At 44.3% G+C, this 15,909-nt stretch overlaps 1 protein-coding gene across 1 annotated transcript; it reads left to right on the forward strand.

Annotated features, from left to right (window-relative positions):
- Positions 1-6,855: 6,855 nt before the first annotated feature.
- On the forward strand, positions 6,856-15,876 carry LOC120678356 (protein TOPLESS-RELATED PROTEIN 2-like). Its single transcript, XM_039959493.1, has 25 exons — positions 6,856-7,439; positions 7,533-7,712; positions 7,801-7,914; positions 7,999-8,157; positions 9,011-9,191; positions 9,273-9,399; positions 9,484-9,593; positions 9,692-9,830; positions 9,914-10,023; positions 10,129-10,198; positions 10,374-10,447; positions 10,528-10,623; positions 10,701-10,796; positions 11,066-11,193; positions 11,317-11,551; positions 11,636-11,803; positions 12,247-12,351; positions 12,425-12,574; positions 12,805-12,915; positions 12,997-13,176; positions 13,451-13,579; positions 14,093-14,188; positions 14,343-14,528; positions 14,930-15,105; positions 15,214-15,876. Exons 1-25 carry the CDS (start codon positions 7,360-7,362, stop codon positions 15,428-15,430), a joined length of 3,417 nt encoding a protein of 1,138 aa, XP_039815427.1. The 5' UTR covers positions 6,856-7,359; the 3' UTR covers positions 15,431-15,876.
- The last annotated feature ends 33 nt before the right edge of the window (positions 15,877-15,909 follow it).

The raw sequence follows: 15,909 nt of genomic DNA on the forward strand, positions 1-15,909 counted from the left end.
CGCTCATCATGTCGTAATGTCAATGAACATCAATACACAACACTTGGCAAATCTGGGCGTTCCTTGAGCTACGTTGGAGCGCAAAGCAATATCATGAGGACTTATATAGAATAATATCATTCTTTGTAAGATGAATTTTTTTACCCTCACATGACACTACTACAAAATAGGCCTTTGTTCCAGGTCATTTATCCCGGCTACCTTTGGGCCCGGGACAAAAGGTGGCTTTTATCCCGGGTCCAAAGGTTAGCCGGGCCAGCGGGGGGGACTTGGGCCTTTTGTCCCGGGTGGAGCCACCAACCCGGACAAAAGGCCCCCCTTTTGTCCCGGTTGGTGGCTCCACCCGGGACAAAAGGTCCAACCCCTTTTATCCCGGTTGGTAACACCAACCGGGACAAAAGGGTGACCCTTTTATCCCGGTTGGTGGTACCAACCGGGATAAAAGGACCCTTTTGTCCCGGTTGGTGTTACCAACCCGGACAAAAGGCCCCTCCACGTGATAGTTTAAAAGGGAGTTATTCTTTACTGAGTCACATGTACTACTTAGTTGAGTTGGTAAGGAAGCCATGCGCTAGGCAATAGGTCTTGGGTTCCAATCCCGCAGAGCGCAAATATTTTTTAGTGCGAGGGACATTTTGTCCCGGTTCTACCACCCGGGACAAAAGCCTCCAGCGCTTTTGTCCCGGCGGCCTTGTCCCGGTTCCAAAACCGGGACAAATAGCCCTTTGGAACCGGGACAAATGGCCTGATCTGTAGTAGTGTGAATGGAAATGTTCATGCACTACGATCCATACATGGCACATCACGTGCACAGATCAAACGACGACGCATGCTAGTTCCAAATAAAAGCAAATGTGAAATAACCCTCTATTAAATAATACTTTTTCTTTCTTTCTAAGGGGTTGTGAGCAGGAATCTTTACCCATCCCACGCTTTTTTTTTTGAAGCACCATCCCGCGCGGGTACGGAGCGACACACACCCAGGCAGCCAGGCGGAGCCACGCACGCGACCAGTCCGCGGTGCACCCGCAGAAGATCCAGCGGCCCCGCCGCATGTGATCGCCACTGCCGCCGCGATACGGACGGGACGGCCGCGTTCGCGCGGAACCCAAGACAGGCCGGACGTGGGCCGCGGCTCCCGACGCTGCCCATCCACCGTCTCGGCCCCGCACACGCGCTTCGGTGGCAGGCACCGTAATTATCCGCCAACCCCCGCCCCCGCCCCCACCCCCGCGGCGCGTCAAAGCAGGGGCGGCACATGACCAGGGCCGGTCCGCAGACGTGCCACGTGTCGGATACCGAGTGGCACGCGCGACGTGGAGGGAGGATCTGGGCGTTTTCCTTTTTTTTGCCGCCCAAAAAGACCGTGAAATAATAAGGCCCCGATCAGTTTGCGAATTTGGGATGAAAAATTACTGTAGTACAATTCGTTGTTACTTGATAAATAATATCTAATCATGAACTAATTAGATTTAAAAGATTCATCTCGTGCTAATCAGTTAGACTGTGTAATTAGTTATTTTTTTCAACTACAATTAATACATCACGGGCCGTTTAGTTCCCAAAAATTTTCACCCAAAAATTTTCACCTCCACTTTGAAACACATGTATGAACTACTAAATGTAATTAAATAATAAAACTAATTACACAGTTAGGATGTACACGACGAGACGAATCTTTCGAGCATAATTAGTGCATGATTAGCCATAAATGCTACAGTAACCCACATGTGCTAATGATGCTGTCAAAGGCCTCAAAAGATTCGTCTCGCGGTTTCCAAGTGAGTTCTAAAATTAGTTTTTTTAATTATTGTCCGAAAAACTCTCCCGACATCTGGTCAAAGTGTCGATTTGACATCTAAAATTTTTTGTTTTTGGAACTAAACGGGCTCCATGTATATGTCCGAAAATTTGATGTGATGATTACTGTAGCTAACTTTTTGGGAAGTGAACGGGCCTAAATCCGGACCCAGTTGCGCTGCCAGTTGGCTGATACGTGCAGTGGCTTATATAGGTCGAGCTGATAATCATGTGTGCTTATCTTATTAATGGCTCGACAGCTACTCGCGCACTAGGGCGCAGAGGGAACGCGACAGGTCTGGAAATCGAGAATTATTGGGACCGAATCTCACAACGCTATGCGTACCCGGGACCTCCGCATGCCTTTTTCGCGCTGCCGTTCAGCCTTTTGAGAACCTTTGGATCGTTTGTGAGGATACTTGTCAACTTGAGATTCCATTAGTTTCTAGGGTCAATTTGGCAGGGCTCAGGTTCCTTCAAAAAATAGCTCCGGCTCTGGCTCCTCTAGTGGAACGGCTTCTCTAATGGAGCTAGAACTATTTTGGAAAAAACATTTGGCAAAATAGCTTCTTAGTATTGGTAAAAGATGAAATGTCCAAATTTCCCTTATCACATTCTTATTTTTCTCCCTTCTTATTTTTCCTCACACACTCTCTCCTTCTTATCCCCTACCTCGCTCTGCACATGACGCTCTCTCGTAGCCCACTCCTTCACACTGCGGCCACTGATCGCTGGCGGCTGGCCGCGCGCCCCTCACCCTCCCTCCCGCGGCCGGCCAATCGCGCACCCCTCTTCCTCCCTTCGCCGCTAGCCGGCTGCTCCTCTTCCTCCTCCCGCCGTCGGCCGGCCGCGCCCTTTCTCCCTCCCACCATCGGCTAGCCGAGCGCCCCTCTTCCTTCCTCCCGCCGATGGCGGTGTGCTGCTCGCCAGGGACAAAGTGTCAAGGTCGCGAGCTCTGCCTAATCGTGCTCCCGCAGTGGACAAGAGAGGGTAAAGTGAGACAAGAGGACGGGGCTTGCTCGTGGAGCCGTTTGGAGCCTCATTTCGTGGCTTCACCTCCCTAGTGGATAGCCGGAAGGGGCTCCACGTGCGGCTCCTTGCCTGGAGCTGCTCCATTTTGGACCGTTTGGCAGGCTCTAGCTGGAGCCAGTTTTGGAACCCTGCCAAACAGGCACTTAATTTTGATTCATGTTATTCCGTCTTAAGTTTTTTAACCCCACGGACCATGTAGAGCATAACTTTTATATTCCAGCAAACCCAGCATTCATATGGTAGTGCAGCTCCAGTAGACCTTCTAACAGCCCCTATCTCAAGTTTAGAGGGTTAAACAAAAAAGAGGCACTCCAAATAGACCTTCTACTAGACCCTCTATTTTGGGAAAACCTCCAAACCTCCTTTTCCTCTCTCTATTTCTATATGGTCTCTAGAGAGCTCTCTATTATAAGTTAGAACTGAAGGCTATTGCTGGAGTTAAATAAATTTGAAAAGTCCTTAAAAAATAGAAGCAACCCCCATTTAGTATGTAGAGGGTTTGATTTAGGGACTGTTGCTGCAGCTGCTCTTACATGTGTAGAATGTGTGTATTGTGCTACTTAATTTTCAAGTGTGAAGGACACATTTAAAATGACATATTTTTGTTCCAAGATGTGACAAGTTTGTGATGAAGCTTGATCATTGCACAACCTAAAACGGCGCAATTATACTTTGCACACATTTATATCACATTTTGAATAACTATGCATGGTTACGTGCAAATAAAAGTTTGTATATTAAATCATGTCAATGTGATAAAACCAAAATTGAAGAGTACAGTTGGATGCTCCCGTAGTAGCCCACCAAAACCGAAGAGTACGGTTGCGGGCACATGTTGTCCGTAAGTCAATGTAGACCATCTGGATGTCGCAATCTCATCCTTAGAATTTGCGCAGGCACACCAGCTGTCGCGATTTCATCCCTAAATCAACATAAACAAGCTAGCTGACACAGTATCATCATCATGTCAACCCTGACATGCTAGTCACGTGGTTTTCTCCCTACATCAGCGCAAACAAGCTGCAGATAAACCCACAGTCATGTCACCCGTTAGGGTAGATAAATCGGCCGCCGCTGTTTTGTCTACATGTCGGAGCAAACCAATTGGCACCGCAGTTTTGTCCCACACGTGGGTGCAGACTAGCTAGTTGTTCGATGTGGTTTTGTTTGCACGTTAGTGCAGGCGACTTGGTTGTGTGCCATGGTTTTGTCCGCACGTTGACGTAGATCAGTTAGCCAGTGCAGCTTTGTTCGCATGCCGGTGCAGACTAGTTGGCTGGCTGCTACGGTTTTGTTCACATGTTGGTGCAAACTAGCTGGCTGGTCGCTGGAGTTTCATCTACTCGTCAGCGCATACCAACTGGTTGTCATGGTTTTTTTTGCACATGGCGTAGTTTTACACTTAGGGTGGCACATAAATCCACTAGGTGAGAGGTGTAGGTGTGCAAGAAAGGTAATACTGGGATTGCATTGAAACACTTTCCCCATGCATATGGTCAACAATCAGTATTTTGCAAGCGTTGTTGTGGGTGTAAATCAAGATGACACATAGATATTTTTGGCAATGCACCATATTAAAGAAGTAACAAAGATGTTCTCTTGTTATACATGCATATTAACACAAGGAATATCATAAATGTGTTCTTACTCTATTCATTGTACGCGACTTTGGTCTCACAATCATAGCCATTTTAGTTCATTCCAGATACACATGCATGTATTTGTGGCAATGACACAAATTGTCTTACTCGTCCTTTTAACATGCTATTGTGAGAAATCAGTAGTGGTTGGGAAAGGTTGCTTTAGAGATAAAAAACATCACCATCTTTTTATTGAAAATATCTATTAGTGATAAGAGAACACACGTATGTATGTCATATATTTTGCAAAACGGTATTTATGGTGTGTACACTATACAAAGAATAGTCATTTTTTGTCAGTAAAGAAGAGTATTTTCCACAGGATTGGAGGACTTGAGTGAAAACCAGAGACATTTAACCCAAAATACTCCGTACATATAATGGGTTGATACACAAGATATGAATTTATATCATTAAAATTTTATAATTTCATGTGGTGGGCCTTGGAGAAGCACAAAGTCCCAACTAAGTACATTACCCTCATTAAGGATATGTACAAGGATACGACGACGTTTGTCCGGACATGTGATGGCAACACCACTGACTTTCCTATTAACATAGGCCTACACCAGGGGTCAACATTGAGCCCTTATTTATTTGCTTTAGTGATGGATGAGGTCACAAGGGATATACAAGGTGAGATCCCTTGGTGTATGCTCTTTGCTGATGATGTGGTGCTAGTTGACGAGAGTAGGGCAGAGGTTAATAGGAAGTTAGAGCTGTGGAGACGCACGTTAGAGTCGAAAGGGTTCAGACTTAGTAGGACCAAGACCGAGTACATGATGTGCGATTTCAGCGCGACTAGGCATGAGGGGGGAGACGTTAGTCTAGATGGACAAGTGGTGGTTCAGAAGGATACTTTTCGGTATTTAGGATCGATGCTACAAAAGGATGGCGACATTGATGAAGATGTTAGGCATAGAATTTCAGCTGGCTGGTTGAAATGGCGGCAAGCTTCTGGCATCCTTTGTGACAAGAGGGTGCCACAAAAGCTAAAAGGCAAATTCTATAGGACAGCAATTCGTCCGGCGATGCTATACGGTGCTGAATGTTGGCCTACAAAAAGGCGACATGTCCAGCAACTGAGTGTAGCAGAGATGCGGATGTTGCGGTGGTTTTGCGGGCACACAAGGAGGGATAGAGTCCGGAACGAAGTTATTCGGGATATGGTCGGAGTAGCACCAATTGAGGAGAAACTTACCCAGCATCGGCTGAGATGGTTTGGACATGTCCAACGAAGGCCTCCTGAAGCGCCGGTGCGTAATGGGGTTCTTGAGCGGGTCGATAATGTAAAGAGGGGTAGAGGTAGACCTAAACTGACGTGGGATGAGTCGGTTAAGAGAGACCTTATGGACTGGAATATCTCTAAAGAGATAGCTTTGGATAGGAGCGCTTGGAGACTAGCTATCAATGTGCCTGAACCTTGAACTTATTTCTTTCGGGTTTCATCTCTAGCCCACCCCAACTTGCTTGGGAAAAAAGGCTATGTTGATGTTGATGTTGAACAAAATATGTAGCATATGCACGAAAGCACACTCCTCGATAGCTCTATTCTATCTCCTGTCATTATCAAACTGGGTACACGCCTGAAAAGTTGGGTTGGTGTACTGGGTGCGTCTACCACCAACGTGTACCGTTCAAAATTCGAAACCGGCGTTGCGCCAGAAAGCGATAGAGGCTGTGTTTAGATACACCAAAAACCCACACAAAAACATCACTTTTCATCACATCTCCATCACATCGAAACATTAAATGTACCAAATGACTCATGCATGGAGTACTAAATGTAGGTAAATAAAAAACTAATTGCATAGTTTTGATGTACGTTGCGAGACGAATCTTTTGAGCCTAATTAGGTCATGATAGGATAATATCTACCACAAACAAACGAAAAGTGCTACAGTGCGCTACAGTGTTTTTCCCTTGCGCTACAGTAAATTCCAGGGGAACTAAACACAGCCGGAGAGAGGGAGGAAAAAACTGGCAAGAAAAAGGAGTTAATGGGTACGAGGAAGGATGACGTGGCAGCAGGGGAAACTTACAGTAGCTTGGCTCCCAAATGACCATCCCACCCCTCTTCGACCCCACGATCTTTGTGGGCCCCGCACCACCCCCAGATGCTCCCATAACCCCCCGCGCCGAATGACCTAAACGCCCCTCCCTGGCTTGCAAGCGACCACGCGACCGTCCCATTTCCGCTTCTGCCCTCACCGAGAAATTTACCAAGACTACCCCTGATACCCCTGCCTCCGAAGTGGCAGTTGCGTGAATAGAGTGGTGCCCGATGGTGTTACCGTCATATCTCGGGTTGTCTGGGTTGCTATAAATGGGGAGACTGGTCGAAGTGGCTATAAAATGCGGTCCAAAAAAAACTCAAAGGAGAGAGAGAGAGGGGAAAAAATAGAGTGAGAGAAGTTTTCGGAGAGGGAAAGCAAGAGAGAGAGAGAGAGAGATAAGAAAGGGAAACGCGGCGGCTGGAGCTGAGGGGTGGAGACGGAGGCGGCGGCGCGGCCAAACCCTAGGCGGTGGCTGCGCTGTTGAGCAGGGAGCTCCTGGAGGCGCCGCCTGGCGGCCGGATTCGAGCCGCCGGCGTCGGCACCTACAGATCGGCGGTCGCGCCGACGGAATCGGCCGGGAATCCCGGCGGCATGGGCTTGGCGACGCCCGTGCTTAGGTTGTGAGCTTGCTTGGCCCGTGGGGTCTGGCTCTGGGCTCGCGAGCTAGGTTCTGAGCTCGCGGTGCGTGTTTGCTGTGGTCTTTGGGCCGTGGTTTGGAGCGGGTTTTGTGGGGGGGGGGGGGGGGGGATTTGGGAGGGGATCTGCCGGGAAGGCCGGAGGTTTAGGCGGGTTTTTGAGAGCTGGAGGCTCCGGGTGGGATCGGGGGAGCCATGTCGTCTCTGAGCAGGGAGCTGGTGTTCCTCATCCTGCAGTTCCTCGATGAGGAGAAGTTCAAGGAGACGGTGCACAAGTGAGTATCCGCCACGATCGTGAATGGGGCTTTTGGAGCCTTGGCGTGCTGTGTGGTCTGAGATTCCTGACGCTTTTTCGGTTCCTCGTGCAGGTTGGAGCAGGAGTCTGGGTTCTACTTCAACATGAAGCACTTTGAGGACCTTGTGCAGGGCGGCGAGTGGGACGAGGTGGAGAAATACCTCAGCGGCTTCACCAAGGTGGAGGACAACCGCTACTCCATGAAGATCTTCTTTGAGATCCGCAAGCAGAAGTACCTCGAGGCCCTTGATAGGTGTCTGACTCGTTATTAAGCTACTCTAGGTACTTGGTCATTGTCAAGGTTGATCTGTGCTGAGCTGAATTTGCTGTCGGTTTCACAGGCATGATAGGGCCAAAGCTGTGGAGATTCTCGTGAAGGATCTCAAGGTGTTCGCCTCCTTCAATGAGGAGCTGTTCAAGGAGATAACACAGCTGCTGACCTTGGAGAATTTTAGGTATGGCAATGTTCCTTTCGGAAGCAAAATGTCTAGTGCATTTGGTTGATGCGGTTGTGATTGTTTTATTGATGATGAAAACAGGCAAAATGAGCAGCTATCCAAGTATGGGGACACAAAGTCTGCTCGGAATATCATGCTCTTGGAGCTCAAGAAGCTCATTGAGGCGAACCCACTGTTCCGGGACAAGCTGAATTTCCCACCATTCAAAGCTTCGAGACTTCGCACACTGATCAATCAAAGGTGCTTGGTTGATTTAATTTTGATATACTTAGTCACACATATTGCACTTCTTTAGTATACCATGGTTGCAATTTGTGAATAAAAGTGATATTGTATTCTTTGGTATCAATTTAATTAGATTGTATGGTAGCATTTAATTTTCACGTGTGCAAAAAGGTAAATCGAAGAGCTCTCTCACGGTACTGCTACATGTGGGAGTTTACTATTTTTATTCTTTATCTTCTTTCTGGTTATTCCAATGCTAAATAATATGTTTATGTGGCTTCCCTTAGTTATGATGGCTGAGTAGGGTATTAGGGATCAGAATGTTAAGTCTTAGCACTGAACCATTAAAGGATATTTGACGGAGCAGATGGTTGATTTTCATTGCTCATGCCCCGGCCAACACCTGGAATAAAGAGTGATGGTCGCACAGGCTACATAATAAATAAGCATTCCCTGACACTGTGAAATTGAGTTTTATTAATGGAGGGAGTGGTTATTGCAATCAATGCTTACTTGTCTCTTTGACTTGCTATAATTTTACTTCTGGTTGTTCCAGACTGAATCCTTTCGATATAGTTCTTTCTTTTGAGATTGTTCTGTGTGGTTTGGATATCTCCACCTGTTTATCCTAATATCTTTTTATCAAATAAGCCAATACACAAACATTTTTTTGTCTTTTTATAGGGGTTCTAGCTTTAGATGTATATAGCAGACACCATCCTTTTCTTATCCTAAGGTCGTATCCATACATGCCATAATTGGGATATATCTGTCTGTTATGCAGTTCGAGTCTAAAAATGCTTCCAGAAACACATTGCATGCTCCTAAAAGGTGATGCTAACCATGGTTTGTTTTTTTCTTTTTCCAGTCTGAACTGGCAACATCAGCTTTGCAAGAACCCCAGACCAAACCCAGACATTAAGACACTCTTCACTGATCACTCTTGTGCTGCTCCTACCAATGGAGCAAGAGCTCCTCCGCCTGCCAATGGGCCCCTTGTTGGATCCATCCCTAAGTCAGCTGGATTTCCACCAATGGGTGCTCATGCTGTAAGTATTGTCAGATGTAGGCCATTTTATTTACCCTAAACATCATTTACCTTATGATGCTTTCATGCTTCAATCTTGCAGCCATTTCAACCTGTGGTGTCGCCATCTCCGAACGCAATTGCAGGTTGGATGACAAATGCCAATCCCTCTTTGCCTCACGCTGCTGTTGCACAAGGACCGCCTGGTCTTGTTCAGGCTCCAAACACAGGTAAGTTGAAAGCGATTGAGCTAAATGATAGGTTGTCACCAGTGGCAGTGTTTGGCCCTTCCTGAACTTTCTATCTGTTTGCAGCGGCATTTCTGAAGCATCCAAGAACCCCTACAAGTGCACCTGGCATTGATTACCAGTCTGCAGATTCAGAACATCTCATGAAAAGGATGTGTGTAGGGCAGCCAGATGAGGTAATGGATGAACTCAAAGACATATTTGTGTTTAGCCTCACTTGTTTTTCTGTATTTTCCATAACCGGATAAGTTATGATTCACGAAAACTACGACAGGTTTCGTTCTCTGGTGCAAGCCATCCTGCCAATATGTACACACAAGAAGACCTTCCGAAACAAGTGGTTCGTACCCTTAATCAGGGTTCTAATGTTATGAGCCTGGATTTCCATCCTGTCCAACAAACCATCCTTTTAGGTACTTGCTGGAAACACGCCTCTTGACCGTTGAATTGTTACTTTTGTAACTGTCCGTTATATTTAGCTTCCTGATCTACGCAGTTGGAACAAATGTGGGCGACATTGCGGTATGGGAAGTTGGTTCACGCGAAAGGATAGCTCACAAGACTTTCAAAGTTTGGGATATTGGTTCCTGCACATTGCCTTTGCAGGTGACTACTTAAGTTACTGTTATTACCATGGTTTATGCTGCTGGAACTAGCAGCTTGGTGTCTTCAAGTGGTGGTTCTCATGCACAATTTGTGTTCTATGTGCAGGCTGCACTGATGAAAGATGCTGCAATATCTGTCAATAGATGTCTGTGGAGCCCTGACGGAAATATTCTAGGTACTGAGTGGTTCATTTCAGTGCTACTATACACATTTGGGCATGCAATTCAGCAATTGTTTCAATATGACACCGGTCGTTATGGCATACTTAGGGGTGTTCTATTTTCGCTTGGATCTTACTAATGGAGATATTGAGGTCCTCCTGTCTCATATAAGTGTGATTTGATTTCCAGGAGTTGCTTTCTCGAAGCATATTGTTCAGACATACACATTCGTACCTAATGGAGATTTACGGCAGCAAGCAGAGGTGTGTGCATATCTGATACTGATTAGGGAATAAATAATGACCGCCTTTAAGGTCTCTTAACTCTTTTGCAAATGTAACAGATTGACGCACACATTGGTGGGGTTAATGACATAGCCTTCTCTCACCCCAACAAGACTCTATCTATCATTACATGTGGGGATGACAAACTCATTAAGGTGAGCATATTGTGTGATCTATTCTTTTTCTCAAAACGAACTAGATCTTAAGTATATTTGCACATTGGATTTGGCAGGTGTGGGATGCTCAAACAGGACAAAAGCAATACACGTTTGAAGGTCATGAAGCTCCAGTTTATTCTGTATGCCCGCACTACAAGGAGTCCATTCAGGTATTATTGGAATGACTTCAATGCTGATGTTCTTGAATTCTTATATTTATTTTGCACTGCCGTTGCAGATCGTATTTATTAATATTCTGGCCATTGTGCTAAGTGCTAACTCTTCCATTTTTTTATAATAGACATTTGCATTCGTGTTTATCACCAACTACTTCATTTCCATTAGCTATAATGTTTGATGAGCAAAGGTTCTGCATTGTCATTTCCAGTTGCAATCTGTTGAATGGATTTCTTATTTTGCTTTCTGGATTGTTCTGTAGTTTATCTTCTCTACTGCCATTGATGGAAAAATCAAGGCATGGTTATATGATTGCTTGGGCTCAAGAGTTGACTATGATGCTCCTGGACATTGGTGTACTACTATGGCTTACAGTGCTGATGGGACAAGGTGAGACATAAAAATTGCTAAATAGAGTTTAATAGCTGTTGAAGAGTAACAAAATATCTGAGCATCTTGATTCATCTTCAGTTTCACACATTTTAGCTGTCCACTTATGACTTTTTCTTGCAGGCTCTTCTCTTGTGGTACTAGTAAAGAAGGCGATTCTCACTTGGTTGAGTGGAATGAAACTGAAGGGGCTATTAAGAGGACATACAATGGCTTCAGAAAACGTTCGCTCGGTGTTGTTCAGTTCGACATAACCAGAAACCGCTTCTTGGCTGCTGGAGATGAATTTCTTGTTAAATTCTGGGACATGGATAGCACCAACATACTAACAACAGTAGATTGTGATGGTGGACTTCCTGTTAGTAGCCCCCACCCCTCCTCTATTATCTTGACTTGCCCATACTGAAGATCTGCTTAACAATCTTTTACTGATAATTTGCAGGCAAGCCCTCGTTTGAGATTCAATAGAGAAGGCTCACTACTCGCTGTTACAACAAGTGATAATGGAATAAAAATACTTGCCAACACTGATGGGCAGCGGTTGCTTAGGATGCTCGAGAGTAGAGCATTTGGGGGCTCTAGAGGACCTCCTCAACAAATAAATACCAAGGTAGTGATAGTGATGCCTTAACCTCTCATCGAATATTACATAATTTGGCTCTATTTACTTCTGTGTCATGCTGAAAATATTTTGTTAGACCCTATGAGACCTACTTAGTTCAGCGCTGCATTTGCCAGATCTCAGGCAAACACACGCCTATCAGATGCTAGTATCTTGCTTTCTGCTTCTAGAGTTGTGATGAGCTACCCGATGGGCATAATAACTTAGCAATTGTTGCCACATTTGTGGCAGGCAAAAGCTAATTGTTTCTTTCTTGCTTCTGGTTCATTGAGAAGATACACTAGAAAGGGTTTTGAGTTAAGTAGTCAGCTGATTCGTTTGCCTAGAAGCTTCACCACTTAGCTGCCTTCTTTTCTTTTAACTTTTGCTGGGATTTTAGTGAATATTGACAAGGTATGTTATTATCTTACTCTTGTTTGATTTTAATGCAGCCTCCAATTGTTGCCCTCGGTCCTGTTTCAAATGTGTCTAGTCCTATAGCAGTGAATGCCGAGCGGCCTGACCGGATGTTGCCTGCAGTGTCAACGAGCGGCTTGGTAAGTTCTTTCTGCCATGCTGTCCTCTCTTGCTGTTCATTATGTTGGTTTGCTAAAGTTAAAGAAACTACAGGCACCTATGGACGCAAGCAGAACTCCAGATGTTAAACCGAGAATAACAGATGAATCTGAAAAAGTCAAAACTTGGAAGTTGGCTGACATTGTGGATAATGGACATCTTCGAGCCCTGCATTTGTCAGACACGGACACGAACCCAAGCAAGGTATGTTAATATCTCTTCTTGTATCACAGTATTGTGATTACTTTATATAGTTTGATCAGACAATTGATCTGACACATCTGGTGTTCTTTATTTTAAAAATAGGAATAAGTACTGTTGCACAAAGTTGTCTTTGGTGTGATTTGATGTTATGCGTTATGATAGATAGTGTAATCAAGTATGTTGATGTTCTGAGTTATGGAAATTTCTGATAATGGATGTGCTTATTTCAGGTTGTCCGTTTGTTATATACAAATAATGGAATTGCACTGTTGGCTCTTGGCTCCAATGCTGTTCATAAGTTGTGGAAATGGCAAAGGAGTGACAGAAATCCTAATGGCAAGGTTTGATTGGAGAACTTCATTTCAATTTAACTGCAATCTTGTTTGCTTGTTTTCTGAGTTTGTTGTTTTATGTCCTTTTAGTCTACTGCATCTGTTGCACCTCAATTGTGGCAACCTGCAAATGGGATTCTGATGACAAATGACACTAATGATGGCAACCCGGAAGAAGCAACTGCTTGCATTGCATTATCCAAAAATGACTCCTACGTTATGTCTGCATCTGGTGGCAAAGTGTCTTTGTTCAATATGATGACGTTCAAGGTAGATGTCCTTTTCAGTGCCTATCACAACAATTTTGTTAGCTCCATAGATGTCCATGGGTTATATGTAATTTTGTGCTGATAACTTCAAAGAAAAAAGTTCTTCCTTGATTGTCCATTTACCAATTTTGTTAGTTCCACAGATGTCCATGAGTACGAATTATAACACATCATATTTTTGCTGATAACTTAAGGTGAAAAGTGAAAAGTGTAATTCCTTGATCGCACCATTACTGATTTCTGACTCTTCGGCTTGAATCTGGGATCCCTTACAGGTCATGACTACTTTCATGGCTCCTCCACCTGCTGCAACTTTCCTTGCATTCCACCCACAAGACAATAATATCATCGCTATTGGAATGGAGGACTCTACCATTCAAATCTACAATGTCCGCATTGATGATGTATGCTATTTTCTCCTTTTGCTCATTGTTATTCCATTTGAAAATTATAAGATTTTAGTTCAGCGACAAGACATATTTGATTGCTAATACTTTGAAAGCTTCTTTGATAATTTGATTTGTGAAAATGGAACTACAAAATTTGCTATGAATTATGTGCATTTACATTTTGTTGCTAACATATTAGTATATTACTGTGGAGATTTCTAGTCAAACCTATTTATCGGAAACTGTTGAGTGAGTCAACTAAAAAGACATAATAAGTATTTCTGGTGTTCTGTAATGGAGCTTGATAGACCCTTGTAAATAATATTTTTCATACTTATATTTCAATCAAGTACGTGCTTCCAGCAATATTCATCTAGCTAACTTTCAGAGTTTAGGTTTGGGAATTTGTTCTCATTAACTGTTGATTCATGTTACGTTGAATCTTACACTTTGTAATGTATTTGTGATCCTTTAGTGCATGTTTATTGTTAGTCTTAGTATTAATGTTCCTTAATCGAATCACATCAGGTCAAAAGTAAGCTCAAGGGCCATCAGAAAAAGATTACTGGACTGGCCTTTTCTCAATCTATGAATGTGCTAGTATCGTCAGGCGCTGATGCTCAGGTATGATAATATGGATTTTGCTCTATCAATTTCTAACAGATATATATTAAATGCTAGAAATCTGCCTGCTTATTTGTTCCTCTTCTATATACTTTGCTATTTCTAAAGGATCACTTATCTGTTTCTGATTAGTAGTTGATTTAAAATGTTGCAGTTATGTGTATGGAGCATTGATGGTTGGGAGAAAAAGAAATCAAGATATATCCAACCCCCAGCAAACCGGTCTGGCACTTTGGTTGGCGATACAAGGGTGCAGTTCCACAATGACCAGACACATGTTTTGGTAGTTCATGAGAGTCATTTGGCGATCTATGATGGAAATCTTGAATGTTTGCGCTCGGTTAGTTTCTTTCAACTTCTGTAAATCTAGTATTGTTCTGACTTCTGTTTTTCCTATGAATGACATGATTCATTGATTTTCCTCATTTCCATCCAGCCATTTCATTTTTTGTACTGTGGATACATTTTCCATTAATGTTTACTGACATCAACTACTGAAAATGATTTCAAAACTGAGCTTTATCACCTAATGCATGATCCCTTTGCATGTATTCCATAATCATACATCAAAGTAATGCATCGTAGGCTGCACTGTTTGTGGCTTAATAATGCTATGCTACTACTCATCTTAACTCTATTTTTTTTCAAAAGATGGTTAATTATTTTTTGTGTTCCATGAATTGGGATATTGGGTCTTGTCATACTGCCTTCGAATTTCTATTGATATTTGAATATATGCAGTGGTCCCCAAGAGATGCACTCCCAGCTCCAATCTCGAGTGCAATATACTCGTGTGATGGTCTCTTAGTCTATGCTGCTTTCTGTGATGGTGCTATTGGAGTCTTTGAAGCGGAATCTCTTCGATTGCGCTGCAGAATTGCACCTTCTGCATACATTCCACCTTCAATGCTACCTGGGTAATATATCACTTGCACTACTGTATTCAGTCTGTGTAGTCTACCAGAGCTTTGCAAGGGACTAATGTTCTGCTTGCTGTTTCTCACACGTACTATCTTATCCAACAGTCCTGGACGTGTGTACCCATTGGTGGTTGCTGCTCATCCCGTGGAGCCTAACCAGATTGCACTTGGTATGAGCGACGGTAAAGTCCATGTGGTCGAGCCATTAGACGCGGACCCAAAGTGGGGGACAGCACCGCCTCAGGACAACGGAGCGCACCCAGCGATATCAGCCGCGCCGTCAGCTGCTAGCAACCAGGCATCTGATCAGCCGACAAGGTGACTCGCCCGCAGCACTGAGATTTGTTAGCGCAAAGAATGGTAGGACCTGTAGGAGATAGGGAGAAAAGACAAACAGTTAGATTATGAGAGGTCATATTCATCAAGTCCACAGCATCTCCTTGCTCGTGGCGGCAGCGCAGGTAGTTGATTGATGATGACATTGCTAAGTTAGGTCTTTTTGGTTCTCCGCCCCTGAAATTCCTGACCGCGGCTGGTGCTGCCGCGCGCATCCGTGGAGATGGCCTGCTGGCATCATCTTCCTCTTTTGTAAAGCTTTTCCTGCTCTGAGCTTAGTGGTACCTTAGATTGTTGATTTTCTGCCCTGTTGTTGCGGCAGCTATTTGTAGTGTACAAATGTGGTGGTATGTTGGATGGTGATATTTTGCGTGTCCTGTGATGATGGGTTCCAGCAAGTTGAGGGTCAATTTGGTGGGTATTTGCTGATCATGGCTCTGGATCGTTTGATTTATCTTGCGTCTA

This window comes from Panicum virgatum, chromosome 6N, assembly GCF_016808335.1.
Source record: "Panicum virgatum strain AP13 chromosome 6N, P.virgatum_v5, whole genome shotgun sequence".
Classification (NCBI taxonomy): Eukaryota; Viridiplantae; Streptophyta; class Magnoliopsida; order Poales; family Poaceae; genus Panicum; species Panicum virgatum.

Bases quoted from the DNA above. Each gene is read 5' to 3' on its own strand.
- LOC120678356 (XM_039959493.1), top strand. From the start codon at position 7,360: ATGTCGTCTCTGAGCAGGGAGCTGGTGTTCCTCATCCTGCAGTTCCTC. The intron at 11,804-12,246 runs GTAGTGATAGTG...ATTTTAATGCAG, and splicing joins CTCAACAAATAAATACCAAG to CCTCCAATTGTTGCCCTCGG. The intron at 12,575-12,804 runs GTATGTTAATAT...TGCTTATTTCAG, and splicing joins CGGACACGAACCCAAGCAAG to GTTGTCCGTTTGTTATATAC.